Source organism: Saimiri boliviensis, chromosome 2 (assembly GCF_048565385.1).
Source record: "Saimiri boliviensis isolate mSaiBol1 chromosome 2, mSaiBol1.pri, whole genome shotgun sequence".
Lineage (NCBI taxonomy): Eukaryota > Metazoa > Chordata > Mammalia > Primates > Cebidae > Saimiri > Saimiri boliviensis.
Genome location: NC_133450.1, coordinates 174,884,114 through 174,900,759, shown reverse-complemented (window position 1 = coordinate 174,900,759; position 16,646 = coordinate 174,884,114). Strand labels below are relative to the sequence as shown.

The window sequence follows — 16,646 nt, the reverse complement described above, 5'->3', positions numbered from 1 at the left end:
TTCATCCAGAGCATTCTGAGAGGCAAATATTTCTACCAGGAATAGGGGAAGGGGTGGCCCTAGTATAGTAGCCCTCAACCTTTTTAGCACCAGGGACCGATTTTACGGAAGACAATTTTTCCATAGAGAGAGACAGGGGGATGGTTTCAGGATAAAACTCTTCCATCTCAGGGCATCAGGCATTAGACTTTCATAAGGAGTGCAAAACCTAGATCCCTTGCACACAAAGTTCACAATAGGGTTCCTGCTCCTCTGAGAATCTAAGGCTGCTGCTGATCTGACAGGATGGGGAGCTCGGGCAGTCATGCTCACTGTTGCCCTGCAGCTCACCTTCTGCCGTGCAGCCCAGTTCCTAACAAGCCGCAGGGGTTGGAGACCCCTAACCTTGAGACCACCACTTTCCCCTGCGAATTCAACTACTTCTAAACCCAGAAAAGGTCCAAGAACTTGGTGGTCTATCGTTGTTTTTTCTTTTTTTGGGGGGGTGGGGGTGGTATAAAGGAACAATATATATTGCTTGTGCAATTAAAAAAAAAAAAAAAAAAACCCCTAGCACCTCTGGCACCTGATGGATCATATGATGAAGAGACAACTGGACACGTCACATGCCTCCTGACAGGATGCAGAAAGAAAGATCCTTGCCAAGAATTCAAACCTGGTTATGATCAGGCCACCAGAGCTAAATCTAGTTTACAGCAAACACAGGGGACAAGAGAAGTCACTAAATGACATTTAAGGATACTATCAGTAAAATCCAGAATGTGGATGAGCACTAAAAGACAAAAAGGAATAGGAAAAAAGAAGGTGGAATCCTCCAGACTAGAAGGCTTATTAAACCCACATGTGTAATGAATGGACCCTTATGTGAATAAATCAACTATTTAAAAAAAAAGGTCATGAGACAATAGAGTGGAGAGAACTTCCTAGACATCTAATGGTAAGAAAATATTAATTTAGGCTCTTTAAAAAAAAAAAGTCCTTTTGAAGCTAGAATTAGGAACTTAAAGAATCCCTGATTATTATTATTCTTTTGTGTCTATGTTTAAAAACTCCCATAATATAAAGAGACAGTCTACAGACTGGAAAAAATGTTTACAGCCCCATAACTCCAATAAGGGGTTAATATCCAAAATGCATAAGGAACCTAACTGAAAGAAAGTTCCAAAAACACAACTCGATTAAAAAACAGGAAAAGGACTTGAATAGACATTTCTTAAAAGAAGACATACAAATGGACAAACAGCTGCATGAAAAATGTTCAACATCACTAATCATCGGGAAAATGCAAATGAAAACCAAGATATCAACTGTTTGGCCTTTTTGCTATACCACCCAGGCTGGTGTGCAGTGGTGCATTCATGAATCACTCACCCTTTACCTCCCATGCTCAAGTCCAACCTCAGTCTCTTAAGTAGCTGGGACTACAGGTATATACCAACATACCTGGCTAATTTTTTTTTTTTTTTTTTTTTTAATAGAGGCAAGGTCCTGCTATGTTGCCCAAGCTAGTCTCAAACTCCTGGGCTCAAGCAATCCTCTTGCTTCAGCCTCTTGAAGTGTTAGGATTACAGGCATGGACCACTGTGGCAGGCCACAATGACTATTATCAAAATGACAAAACATAACAAGTGTTGATGAGGATGTGAAAGAAACAGGAACTTTGTATACTGTTGGTAGGAATATAAATTAATATAGCCATTACTACAATTCCTCAAAAAACTAGAAATATCAACTACTACATGATCCAACAATCCCATCTCAGGGTGTATAAGGAAATGAAATTTTTTTTTTGAGACAGAGTCTTGCTTTTTCAGCAGGCTGGAGTGCAGTGGCGCAATCTCTGCTCACTGCAACCTCTGCTTCCTAGGTTCAAGTGATTCCTCCGCCTCAGCCTCCCAAGTAGCTGGGACCACAGGCACGCACCACCACACCTGGCTAATTTTTTTATATTTTTAGTAGAGACGGACGGGGTTTCATTGTGTTGGCCAGGATGGTCTCGATCTCCTGACCTCATGATCCACCCCGCCTTGGCCTCCCAAACTGCTGGGATTACAGGCGTTAGCCACCGTGCCCAGCCAGAAAATGAAATTTTATGTCAAGAAAGATACCAGTACTTCTATGCTCCTTGCAGCATTATTCACAATAGCCAAGATATGGAAGCAACATAAATGTCCATCAACAGAAGAACGGATAAAGAAAATGTGGTATATATACACAACAGAATACCATTTAGCCTTAAAAGAGAAGGCAATTCTGTTAATTGCCACAACATGGGTGAACCTGAAGGATATTATGTTATGTGAAATAAGCTAGCCACAGAAAGACAAATAATGCATTAACTCACCCATATGTGGAATCTAAGTAAGTCCAATGCATAGAAGTAAAGAGCAGAAAGGTTACCAGGGGCTGGGGTTCAGGAAGATGTTGATCAAAGGACAAAATTTCAGTTAGACAAGAGTAATAAGTTTTTGAGATTATATGGCATGGTAATTATAGCTAATGCCATGTATTACATATTTCAAAATTGTTAAAGTAAAAATCAAAGGTTCTCCACAGATAATATGTGGGGTTATGTTAATTAGCTTTGCTAATCATTGTACAATGTATACATATATCAAAATATAATGATGTACCTCATATATACATTTATCATTTGTCAATTAAAATTAAAAAACAAACATGATGAAAAGCTTAAAGCAGGCGGGGCGTGGTGGCTCACACCTGTAATCCCAGCACTTTGCACTTTGGGAGGCCGCAACGCGTGGATCTCCTGAGGTCAGGAGTTCGAGACCAGCCTGACCAATACAGTAAAACCCTTGTCTCTACTAAAAATACAAAAATTCACTGGGCTTCGTGGCCTGTGCCTGTAGTCCCAGCTACAAAAGCCTGAGACAGAAGAACTGCTTGAACCCAGGAGGTAGAGGTTGCAGTGAGCCAAGATCGTGCCACTGCATTCCAGCCTGGGCAATAGAGTGAGACACCATCTCAAACAAACAAACAAACAAAAACAGCAAGCAAGCCTGTGGCCCTCCCCTCCCAGTTTCCCTGCCGGTTCCCACACAGTATCCATTTGAGCTGAAAATGACCAGCTATAACAGCGTTAATAAAGCATTTCATATGACTGCTTACCTGTCAATGAACTGATCAATAATGACAATATCGCCGGGCTGAATCTCCTCCCTCAAGGAGCCACAAGCTGTGGTCACTATGACATGTGTACAACCCTCTTCCTTCAAAGCCCAGATGTTTGCCTGGTAGTTGACCTTTGAAGGCATGATGGTGTGCTGTCTCCCATGCCTAAGGAAGGAGAGAAAAAAATCATCAACCTGTGATGAGCACACCACCACCTGTTTTCTCCTAGAGTCTAGAAAAAACGTGATTCTCTAGCAATGACCACAGACTAACACAGGGGGTCTCCTAGAACCCACTCCAGTGACCAACTAAAACTAACATTTAGGTTCCCTGGATTCTGAAAAGACACTTCTGTCTCAAAAATGTAGAGTGGCAGACAGACTGTAGTGTGGTCCCCACTGTCATGCGCTGTATAAAGTATTGGTGAAAATGAGACTTGCATCCAGCCGTTAGGAAATGGCGAACATGCTGTAAGTCACTTCCACGATTAGGCTCTACCTTGCAAGCATGCAGGAGAGATTCTCCTGCCGGCCTCCTGCATGCTTTCAAGGTACAGCCTAACCACAAAGGTGACTTCTAGCACCTCCACTATATCCTAATGGCAAGGAGCAAGCTGCTGTCAAGTGAATGGCCTGTGGAGCAGGCCGCACGGCAGGGAGTGTGAACCACCTCTAGAAGCCAAAGGTCTCCACCCTGCAACTTCCAGGAACTCAATTCTCCTATAACCACATGAGCTTAAACAAGGACCTCAAGCTGCAGATGGGGACCTAGTCATTGAATACACCTTGCAGGGCCTTGTGCGACGCCAAGCAGACAAGCTGCTAAGCTGTGCCAGACTCTTGACCAGCAGGAACTGGGAGACAATGTGTGTTCTTTTAAACTGCTAAATTTGTGGTAATTTGTTACATAACAGTAGAGAACTTGCACATATATCTTGAATAATTTCTAACTATGGGATAAAAATGACTTTGCCTCCTCTGATAAAGAGCAGCACCAGCCTCCTTACGGAAACAACAACGTAGACACGAGTAACCCACTTCAGGAGCCCTAAGCCCACTCCCCACAGACATATAACTTCTACTATCAAGAGGTCATTAATGATGCATTGTTTTTCTTTATCTTGATAAGAAGGGGGGAAAACGAACAAAACATTTCTTCTTGCAGTTAGAACTAAAACCAGAGCTTTGATCTTAGTCGTCTCAATTACTTTCCCAATCTAAGGGGTAAGGGCATGAGATCTTTGATCTCCTAAGTCAATATAACTCAACCCAAAATAATATACTGTAAATAAAGGTTGCTAGGATGTTCTGATTTTGCCAACATATAAAAACTCACACTTGCATTTTTACTCTTTCCAGAATTTAAGTTAAATGTAAATTATCTTTTAGTAGTAACATCCAAAAAGCTTAAAGTAACCATACCTTGCAAGGAGGACGCAATCAACGTTTTTTATCTTCCCCAAAATTAAGGCATCAGATGGCTGCATGCAATGGAAAAATGATAATTAACTCGGTGGTTTTAAAACAGGTATGTAAATTAAAATTGTTCAATCACAATAGGACTCATGGAATCTGAAGAGTATGAGGACACAACTTAGAGAAAAGGCAAGATCTGATTATCAATACAATCATTTAATCAATTATTTGCTGACCCCTCTGCACGCACTGATTCACGGAAGGTTACCATGGGTGTCTGCGTAGGTACCATTTAGTCAGATCTATTTGTAACGAGTACCCCAGGGGACTCTGACGGTAGACTGGTCAAATTTCAATACGTCAAAGTTATTGGGCAAGTTCAAGAACAGGTGTGAGGGTGAAAGGCAGAAAGGGTAAGAAGCCACTGTCATGACATGAAGAGCTCAGCACTGGAAATGCCTGCTTGTGTTAGCCAGGTCTAAGATAGTTATGGAATGACTTGAGGTAAGGAAGGCTAGAAAGAGCTATACAACCAAGGGGTTTAAGACAATGAACCAAGATGACAGCAGGAATGCGAGGACACAAGGTAATGCAAGCATTTAGCTGAAAAGGAGGGTTTGATTGGGACAGCCAGAGACAGAGATCTTACAGAAGGATCAGAGGATGCAGTAATACGGAATTAGGAGAACGCAGACACCCTCACCCTGGCCTACTAGGCTGAGTGACATGGGCTTGGAGAAGAAGCAACCTCTCCTGCAAAAGGAAGAGTGTTGTTTTTTTTTTTTTTTTTTGAGACGGAGTTTCGCTCTTGTTACCCAGGCTGGAGTGCAATGGCGCCATCTCGGCTCACCGCAACCTCCGCCTCCTGGGTTCAGGCAATTCTCCTGCCTCAGCCTCCTGAGTAGCTGGGATTACAGGCACGTGCCACCATGCCCAGCTAATTTTTTGTATCTTTAGTAGAGACGGGGTTTCACCAGGTTGACCAGGATGGTCTCGATCTCTTGACCTCGTGATCCACCCGCCTCGGCCTCCCAAAGTGCTGGGATTACAGGCTTGAGCCACCGCGCCCGGCGAGTGTTTTGTTTTTAACTCAGTTATGCATTCAACTAACATCAGGTATGTTCTCATTCCCAGAACAATTCTCCCCACTCAGAAAATACCACTTGGTTATAATAATTCATCCTATTAGTCATCAACCTGTCCCCTAAATTAGTGTGGTGTGACCTACTAGCCCCATATTAGAAGGTGATTTGAATGGAGATTTGAAAAGCGCAGTTGCTGTCTGAAATGAGCATCAGACTTCTAGCAACAGATTTTGAGAAATGATTTACATATTCAGTACCCATCTTCTCAAAACATCAAAGTCTGGGGCATCCGTCAGACGTCTTCTCAGCTAAAGGAACCTAACGGCAGAACTTCTGGCCCTCTCTGCTGGGAGCAGACAACCCTGGGCCGCCAAAACAGAAGCAATTTTTTTATCTTTAATTTAAAAATCAAGCCAGCAAGGAGAAAGGAAAAAGCTAACATGTCTCCTCTAGTTGGATATTAACCTTGCCAAATGGAGTATCCACATATTTTTCAGTTCTTCCTTCTAAAATTTCTGGATCATCCAGGCCTGTTCCACCAATTATTCCAATCTAAGAGAGAAAAAGAAAAGATTATTGTATTTGGTAATTTTTTATTAGAAAAAAAAATTTTAAGCAAACTCATTTATTCGTATGTTCTTCTTCATTCCTGCCAAGCCCTAGTTATATTTTTAAAATCTGAAAATTACTGAACAATCAACAAATATTTGAAAGTCTTCTATAAAAATCAACAAATATTGAAAGGCCTTCTATATTCTAAAAAGAGCCAAAAGGCCACCTTTCTGGACTCCATCACATTTACTTCTGACTGAATTACAAGTCAGCACAGAGAGGTACTTTAACCAACTCGGGTTAGAAAATCAAACCTAAAAGTAGTCAAATATGGTAATGGAAAGTACTTTTTGATCAATTTTATTTCTCTGCCAAATGGACTATGGAGTAAAGAATGTTCAGAAGACTGCTGAACATTTGGTAATGATTTCTCCTCACTATTCTATTTGATAAAGAAATGAGAGGTTATCTTTCCTATGCCATTAGAATCTCAAAACTAGGACAGAATGCAGACAGAGGAGACTGAAATAGCATGAAAAGTTATCCTCATGTATATTCATGAAATCAATCATTCATATATATGCAAATTCATATTTATATACTGTAACTACATATATAACATACCCATATATTACTGAGTAAATATATTTATGTAAATAAATATAAGTAGTTCAAAAGGTTATTAAGTTTTTTTAAGTTCATGCATTATGTTGCATTTTTCAGAGATTATCTTGAAAATCTGTGTCTGAGTTAAAGAAACCTAGCATTACTCTCTGAGAGTTGATCTAATTTGATGATTAAAAAATAGAAACAACAACAATTACAAAAATAAATATTAACTCAACTGTTAAAACTAAAAATTAAGTAACAAATCATTAGGGTAATTTCCTTGGGCTGGTACTTCCTAAAAGAGAAAGTAAATAGTGCAAAGACATGACACTGTACTAGAAACCTAATTAATGCAAAGTCACCTGAGCATTGTTATTCTTCAATGAAAAGCTTTAAATCTATTGTCACTTGAGTAACTAAATAAAATAAAGTAGGCTTCAAGAAAAAATTCCAGAGTTAAGAATTCAGTGGACATCTGAATTAAATAATTTTCAGGTCAGGTTACACAAGTTGAGCCCTATCAACACATAAAAAAATGGTTACGTTTCTGACTCAGTTTCCTGAAAACAAACAAACAAGAAAATAAGGGCAATTTAGTGAGATTTTTACTGAAGAACTCTGCCTGTTACCCATGACATGATTAAGTGATTTGGGACTGTCTGCCACGAATTCCTTAAGCGGAAAAGCCAGGTTTTGATATTGGCGCCATCTTGTGGACGTAATTATTAAAACCACAGCAGGTTAACATAACTTTATGTCACCGAACTTAACATTATTGTTAAAGGGTAACCAGTATTATAGTTTTCAAATCAGCATAAGTGTTCACTTAAGTCAATAATTTAAATAATTCCAGTTCAATAGAAAAGAACAAAAATTCATACAGTTTTAGGAAATCCCAATCCTTCCTGAGCCTGGCTTCTCCATCTTATCCTTCGTTCTATGGACCTCCGAAGCACCACAGGTCATGAGAAGGCTAAGAAACCATCAAGCCTACGTCCTTACCTGGGACACAGATATGAACTGCTGACGCTGACTCTCAGCCGACTACTCTCTGGGGATTCAGTTACTAGCTTTTTAACTTATCATCACTTTGACTTGGCTCTTTCTGGGTGTTCCCTGAGCCATGCATGCCATCTCAGATTCTGGATTCAACACTGGATGCTCAGGCTCAAATACACAAATCAAGCTGGGCTTTGTTTGGAGCCACGCTCTCAGTTTAGGTGAACTTTCCCAGCATTGTAGCAGTTGTTGAGAAATGCTAACCAGGTTTCCCGCTGAAATCCCTGAGCTCACTCTCAGCAGCCCCGAGCTTAAGTCTCTGCCACCTGGCTGCATGATGTCTGCACTAGGTAGCTGGCAACTCAGCCCTCAGCAAGGAACATGTAGTAGCCCTGGACACGAAAGCAAGAGTGGCTACTGTTCTGGAGTCATCTGCAGGCAAGTCTATCCAGTCACTTAACTAGCTCCAGTTGTTTACGGAAAACCACATTGTGCAAGGGATACGGGGACAAGTGCAGCAATGGAGTCCGGCCATCCCAGGGAACTGGACCTCTAAGATGGAGGCCAGCAGGGCCAAGATGTAGCCAATGTCGCCACCTGCTGGTTCCACAGCAAAGTACAACTGGGATGAAGTATTCAAGCACTGATGGCCGAATTCTGTCCTACTCCCTTGAGTCTCTAAGTTTGAGTCAAGTCAGTACCTGCCTCAGTAACAAAGTAACTGTGTCTGAGCACTGACACGTTACAGGCACTGTGCTAAGTGCTTCAGCAGCCTTATTTCATCATCATGACCATAAAATGGGCCCTATAGAATGTTACCCGTTTTACAAATGAGGAAAGAGAAGCACAAAAATGAAAAATCTCGCCCAAAGGCAAATCATAAGGAGCAAACCTGGGATAGAAATCTAGGTCTTTCAGACCTAACAACTATGATGTGCCGTCTCCCAATATACCCTGGAATCCTTCATAACATCACACCCTATTGGAAAAGTTTTTTTTGTCTCTATGTTATGAGACAACATGGTCAGAGAGGTCAAGTTCATGATCAAGGTCACAGAATAAGCACACGAACAGTGACTCCGCATATATAAGTGAATCATCTCAGAAGGGAGGAAGACTCTCAATGATCTCATCCATCCTTAGGAAACAATGACAAGACCTTGCCAGCCCTCCTAGCCCAGAAGCATCAGTCCTCAGTCCAGTTAACTCTAGGCTGTGTAGGAAATGTGTTCAAGACGTGAGATGGAATTTCTGCCCAGCCAGGACTTCTTTACTATACAAGACAGAGTTCTGAAATAGGGAGTCAATCAAGGTCCTTGACAGATTTTAAAAGCTAGCGGCTCATGCCACACTTTTCCACTGGCTAATCACCATACCAAACTTCTCAAAACTAGAACTTCTGCAGTAATAATAAAGCTATGACATCTGCTTCAGAAACCTAAAGCTGCCGAGGCCTACTCACAGTGACCTGAACTACCTGGTATCTGCAACCATGAGGGGGGGTCACCATCTGCCTGTGCTTCCCTGGCCCACTCAGTGCCGACTTGCAGAAGCTGGCTGTGAACATGGCCCCACTCCCCAACCTGCACTTCATGTCTGGCTTGGCCCTGCTGACCAGCCAGGACAGCCAGCAGTACTGGACCTTGATGGTACCTGAGCCTACCCGGCAGATGTTTGGGCCAAGAACATGATGGCTGCCTGCAACCTCTGCCGTGGCTGCCACCTAACGGCAGCTGCCACGTTCAGGGGCCACATGTCCATGAAGGAGGTGGACAGGCAAATGCTTAATGCCCAAAACATGAATAGCAGCTATTTCCTCAGTGTGGAAAGTCACAGACAGCTGTTTTACATTGTTGCTTGGATCCCCCACAACGTAAAAACAGCCATCTGTGACTTCCCACACTGAGGGCTAAAGATGTCTGCCACCTTCACTGGCAATTACACAGCTATGTAGATTGATCAAGTGCCACCTCAGAGCAGTTCACAGGTGTGTTCTGGTGCAAGGCTTTCCTGTGCTGGTACACAGATGAGGGCATGGATGAGATGGCATTCACCGAGGCTGAGATCAACACGAACGACCTGGTGTCTGCATACCAGCAGTACCAGGCGGCCACGGCTGAGGAAAAGAGACAGTTTGAGGAGTGAGCCAAGGAGGAAGTGGCCTAGAGCAGGCGTCCCCAAACTTTTTACACAGGGTGCCAGTTCACTGTCCCTCAGACCGTTGGAGGGCCGCCACATACTGTGCTCCTCTCACTGACCACCAATGAAAGAGGTGCCCCTTCCTGAAGTGCGGCGGAGGGCTGGATAAATGGCCTCAGGGGGCCGCATGCGGCCCACGGGCTGTAGTTTGGGGACGCCTGGCCTAGAGCCTTCTGTTACTGTGCAAAGGGTGGAAGCAGTGTGAGCTCTCTATTCATGCAGTCTGTTCTCTGACAGCCATGTCTTGCTCTATGCGCACTTGTTCTTTTTGTCTTGACATCACATGTTCTAAAGACACCCCAATGAAAGAATTTTCATAGTGAAAAAAAAAAATTTTCTTCAAGAGCAAATCAATCCAAGGGTCTGACTTCTCTGAGACTATGAAAGCATTTATCCAAATACCAGCTCATCTGGTCAGAATGGTTACTTCCAGCAATGCAGAAAGGGTGCATACTGGCCCCTACTCTGTCTACTTCTGCTAGTACCTGGCTGCAAGAGATTTTACTAAACCTTCTTAGTCTCAGAAACCATTCTTCATCACTTTGAGGTCTGGCACACTGCTGTAAGGAACCCAGCACTCTGTAATAGCATTCTGAAAACACCATGACCCCAAGCAGTGGAGACCAGCTCATGCCGGGGAGACAGGCTGCCTCTGAATGCTGCAAGTTCATGATGAGGTATGCAAGCCAGAGCTGGAGCTGGCACAGCCCGATCTGAGCACTGCAGTCTTTTAGCCCCGGTTGCCGTAACAATTTTGGCAAGCACAGCAGACAGAAGCCCTCAATACTGATGTGGCTTTGAGGCCTTTAAGGGCCTTGCAAAATCCCAGAAGCCTAGCTGTATAGGAGACAGCAGTCAACTGTCTCAGGCTGGGAGTACTGTTAAAAACCTGCAATAGGGTCCACAGGGACGGCTGGGGGCTCCCTGTCTGACAAGACACCCCCTTCTATAAGTCACCCTTGTAGGTAACGGTTATGGGTGGAACTGTGTCTCCCCTAAGCTCATAAGTTGAAGTTCCAACTCTCAGCTCCTCAGAATGTGACTGTATTTGCAGACAGTTTTTAAAGAGGTAATTAAGATCAAATGAGGTCACTGGGATGGGTCCTAATACAGTATAGCTCATGCTATGGTTTGAATGGGTTCACCTTCGAAACTCATGTTGAGACTTGGACCCCAAATGTAGTGAAGCTGGGAGGTAGTACCTTTAAGAGGAGTTTGAGCCATGAGCCGTGGTAATGATCTACTCCCACATTAAGGGATTAATGCAGTCCCAGGAGAGGGTGTTCTTGCTCTCAATGGGTTGGATGAATTCCAGTAAGAGTGGGTTGTTATAAAGCAAGGTTTGTCTCTCTCTTTTTTGTGTTTCCTTTCCTATCTCCCTCATTCCCCTTTTATTTCCTTTAAATAAACCTCTTTTCTTAATAAATTACCCTGTCTCAGGTATTTTGTTATAGCAACAGAAAACAGACTAAGAAAACTGTTGTCCTTATAAGAGATTGGGATGCAAACACATACAGAGGGGGAAGACCGTGTGAAGAGAAATGGAGAACATTGCCGTCTACAAGCCAAGGAGACCGACCTTACAAGAACTCCACCTCAACCTCACCTGGATCTTGAACCTCTAACCTCTAGAACGGTTAGGAGATAACGTTTCTGTTGCCTAAGACCCCAGCCTGTATTGCTTTGTTATAGCAGTCCTAGCAAACTAATACAGTAACTCTACATTTTAGTTAGAGAAGCTTGGGTGACCCACGGGCTCAGAACATTTATGGTTTTTATTTGACCAAACTCCCCTTGCAAAGTAAAGAGATAGTCTAAAGGGCAGACACACCTGAAGACACACTTCACCTGCTGAAATGCCCAGGTATTTTGAGAGGAGGATTTTCCCTAACGCGTACTGTGTTTCTCTGAGCTTGTAGAACAGCAGCAGGCCCCACACACCCTCCTGAGCCAGCCGCTGGATACCAGGACATTCCCCCTCTTCAGCTTGCAATACCAAAGCCCAGGTCCCAGGGATTCTGATTAGTTGGGCAAGGAGTAGTTTGTTTTTGAAGCTCCTCAGTTGATTCTAAAGTGCAATTAGAACCGAGCAACCTGCTCTAGGACCTAGACTACAAATTTCTAAAATGTGGGCTGAGTGTGGTAAGCTGAATAATGCTCCTGCGGCAAAGACATGCTAGCCATATCCTAATTCCCAGAACCAGGGAATATTACCTCAAATATGATTAAATCCAGGATCTTGAGATGGGGAAATTATCCCAGGTTAACTATGTGAGACCTAAATGAACTGGCAAGGAGGCAAGAAGGTCAAATGAGGAAAAACGTGATGTAACAATAGAAACGGAGAGAAAAGGGGACGTGATGTGGGGCCATGGGCCAAGAAGTGCTGGTGTCTCCAGACGCTGAAAAAGGCAAGGAAATGGATTTTCCCCACAAGCAGCAGACACTTATCTCCTCACGGTTCTGAGGCTAGGAGTCCAACATCGAGGCGAGATTGGGACTGATTTCTTCTAAGGTCAGTGTCCTTGGCTTGTAGACGGCACTGTTCTCTCCATGTGTCTGTGTCCCAATCTCTCAAAGCATAACCGTTTTCTTAGTCTGTTTTTCTGCTGCTATTACAGAATACTGGGACAGGGTAATTTATAAAGAAAAGAGGTTTATTTAGCTCATGGTTCTATAGGTTGAGAAAACTGAAAAAGGCAAGGAAATGGATTTTCCAAGAGGGACCAGCCCTATAGACATGCTAATTTTAGCCTTGTAAGACTCATTTTGGATTTGTGGACTCTAAAACTGTAAGAGAATACATTGTGTGTGTGTGTTTGTTTTTTGTTTTTTAAACAGGGTCTCACTTTGTCACCTAGGCTGGAGTGCAATGGTGAAATCTCCACTCACTGCAGCCTCAACCTCCTGGGAGCATGGACTATAAGTGTACATCACCATGCCTGGCTAATGTTTTGTGTATTTTTTTTTTTGCAGAGATGGGGGTCTCACCATGCTGCCCAGGCTGGTCTCGAACTCCTGAGTTCAAGTGATCTACCAAGCTCAGCACCCCCAAAGTGCTAGGATTACAGCCATGAGCCACCATGCCCAGCCAAGTTTTATTATCCATCTCCTGGAATGACAGCTGGGAAGCTGCTCAGGGGAGCCATGGTTCACAGCAGGAGCCCTCCAGAATGTTCTCTATCTGGGTGCCAAAGACTGGTTTGGCCCTCTGTATAGTCAGAAATGCCACCTGCCCTTGGCTAATGCTGGAGGACAATGTCTCCCTGAGGTCCTCTCAGACAGGGGCTGTGTTAATCCCATGGCCTCTCTCCATGGCTACCCACCAGGTAGTATCCTCACTTTCTGCCTGGACTACCTGTCACTGGAGTGAGCCACAAAAAAAGACTGTTTCAATTACTCTCACTCCAGGTGGCTCCCTCCCTTCACCTGCCACCCACTCTGCTCCTATAGTAAAGAGGCTCCTCATCATCTCAGCCTCTGGCCCCCTAACCAGCAGTATCTGGGAGGAAGGAATCATACACTCACCCTCCTTGGCTCCAAGGAGTCACCTGTGGTCCTTTACCTCCTACTCTGAAATGATCCACCAGTACCACCACCTTTTTGGTTTTCCAGGTCAAAACCAGAAATCATCCTGTTCTTCTTCCTGCACTCCCCACATCTTACCCATCTCTCTGCTCTACCTGCAAATTCTATCCCCAATCTGATTATTCCTCACCACCTCCATGGCTCCCACCCTAGACTTCAGCATCAGCACCAAGACTTCTGGCCTGACCTCTTAGCTCTCCCTCTCCCCTGCCCCCGACAGGCTATTCTGTACTGGCAGCCAGGGTAATCATTTAAACATGTAAATCAAATGCTACCTCCTGCTTTTAACCCTTCAACAGCTTCCAAAACATTTAAAATAAAATCAAATTTCTGGATCATGGTCCGTAAGAATGGCCTTATAAGCTGCATCCACCCAATTCTCACTGTGCATCCGTGATTTCCCTTCCTCCCATATTGAGCTCATGTTTGTGAAACCTTGGTTTTCGATGTCCTGACCCTCATCTCTATCCTCAGGTCTTCACTTGGATCTTTATCCTTATTTACACTATCAGCTTGTTTAAGTCCATTCAAGCTGCTATAACAAAATATCTTAGGACTGGGTGGCTTATAAACAGCAGAAGTTTCTCACAGTCTGGAGGTTTGGCAAGTTCAGGGTCACAGCACATTGCGTCTGGTAAAGGCCCATGTTTGGCTCATAGATGGCATCCTCTCACTTAATGGAAAGAACAAGACAGCTCTCTAGTGCCTCTTTTGTAAGGGCACTTATTCCATTCATGAGGGCTCTACCCTTATAACCTAATCACCCACAAAGGCCCCGTCTCCTAATATAATCACATTGGCGATTAGGTTTCAACATACAGATTTTGAAGGCAGACCACTGCAGAGCTTAAAATATACCTCCCTAGGAGTCTTTTCTGACATCCCTTACCCAACTGACTCTTACTGCTGTTTTGCTTTCATGCCAGTTGGTTTTGCACCCTGACTACAATATAAACTTGAACGAAATAGAGGCCTCGCTTATTCAAAGATGCATCCTCAGTGTCTGGCAGGTATTCAATAAATATTTTTGAATTGGATTCCACCAGTAGACGGCTAGATTTGAACGATATGCCAAATATTATACTGCCAATCCAAAACTCAGTGGAATCTTTCACTTGCGTAAGCTAAGTGCACCTCTTAAATTGAGAATAAATTTAAGATCCATCCCCTGTTCAAATCTCTATTTTAGAAAGAGAAGTACTTGGGCTGACATTAAAGGAGTACCTAGAACTGGGCTGAGTGTGTTACATGTTACTGTATTTAAATCCAGCAACCTCCCAAAGCAGTTATTACTAACTCTAGCCTCACAGCTGAGGACCCTAAGGCTGAAGGGTTTATTTGCTGAAGAGGAAGTGATGGCACTGGGATATGAACCTGGGTCTCCTCTCTACAGCTTTTTCTTCCCCTTGAGCTGAGCTGCAGCCCCTCCTCTTCCAACTGAGCTGTTGTTTCATAAATTCCCAGATGAAATGACGGCAGTGAATCAAGCCACACACACCACCTACCAGTGACACCAGTGGGGCTCAGACACACATGCCTCCTACACTTCATACTTGGGTGGGATCCAGTGAGGACCAGGTGGCGGCCTGCTTCATGCATGCACTCTGGCTCCCTCTTCAAGATGGACATTCTTCTATAAAGTGCTCATCTTTTACTGTGCATTCAGTCACAAGAAAACAGGGCAGAGAGACCACACTTCAGATTTCAGAAATGCCTCACATCTAGTTGGTGGAGTGCCAGGCTCTAGGCCCAATTCTGTCATTCTTTAGGTCCAGCTGTGTAATTCTGGACCCCTTAGCTGACCTTTCTGGGCCTTAACTTTACTCTCACAAAAAGGGTTTGTGTGGCTATATGATGGTCTTGAAGAAACACTCCAGCTCCATCATTCTATCATTTGGGAATAGGATGCGGTTTTTATTAACCTATTTTACTCTGGACACTGGCACCTCACATTTTCTATATAGAATGTTGCCTTAGGAGTCTGGGGAATATGGTGCTGGCATCGTGGAATCTCAACAGCAAAGCTGTCATCTGTTCTAAACTAAAAGAAAAATCAACAGGCAGTCCTAGCACCATATGTACTTCTTAATTTTATAACCAGAAGCTTGCCAAGACCAAAAATACACATTATTCAATATTTACATCAGGCCTCTGAGAATCACATTGCCCATTCTGCACTTAAATTAATTGCATTAATTTGAAAGGAAACGGTGTGGCAGGGGGAATGCTAGCCAAATTAATCACCATGTCTGTTTTTAGTGGCACTTTAATTGTATTCCTGTAAGGAGGAGGTGAAAAGTTGTGGCCTAATGACATCTAACACAATAACTTAGTAACTGTTGGGGAAAAGATCATTCAAAATTAATCTCAGTTCCCCCTTATAAGCACTACCACTTAATAAGCTTCAACCATGTGCAATATAGACAATATAATTCTAGCCCTCCTGGCAAATTCTGCAGTAAAGTTCTCAGTTTATACGTGGGTACCTAAGGGAAGTAACATACTTCACACAAGTTTCATGAAAACCATTTCTGCCATGCCATGAAGGCAGGGGCTAGGCCTTCTATATATATTTGCTGGATGTAAGACTCTTTTCAAAATGAAAAAATAAGTTTCATACATAAGTCTGGCTGCAACATCCTTTACCATTCCTCTCATTTTAAGGGGCTCATTTAAACCTTCGAGGGCTTCATAAACTAATCTGGCTGATTACACATTGACCGCAGAGATTCGCCTTCTCCCTGGAAAACTGCTGTGGAGCCTAGGGAGCTGAGATGCTTTGGAGAAGATAGCAACCTTCCTATCCCATAGGCCAAAAATTTCTAAAAATCAAATAAGTTAACTGAGTTCTTAGCCGGTAATAAACTACCTGAAAGAGTTCTTAAGTTTTATCAATTTTTCTTTATGTGCTGTAATTCTCTCTCCGGACACTAACCAGGAGAGAAGTATTTAAAACCCCAGGGAAGCCAGCTGCTACCCTGAGAACTCGTGCCCTCCTCTGCACAAAGCCTGCCACTGCACAATGATCCCTTGTATCAAGGCCCCGCAGGGCCTAGGTCACAAGGAA

General features: G+C 43.3%; 1 protein-coding gene across 2 annotated transcripts in view; it reads right to left on the bottom strand.

Moving 5' to 3' along the window:
• Positions 1-16,646, bottom strand: part of MTAP (methylthioadenosine phosphorylase) — a 93,367-nt gene that overhangs the window by 75,863 nt on the left and 858 nt on the right. For both annotated transcript variants that reach the window (XM_074394929.1, XM_003928115.4), the window contains exons 2-4: positions 6,098-6,184; positions 4,554-4,612; positions 3,130-3,297 (exon numbers count right to left, since the gene is read on the bottom strand). In XM_074394929.1, coding sequence (XP_074251030.1) covers positions 3,130-3,297; positions 4,554-4,612; positions 6,098-6,184 — 314 coding nt within the window. The remainder of the gene's footprint in view (positions 1-3,129; positions 3,298-4,553; positions 4,613-6,097; positions 6,185-16,646) is intronic.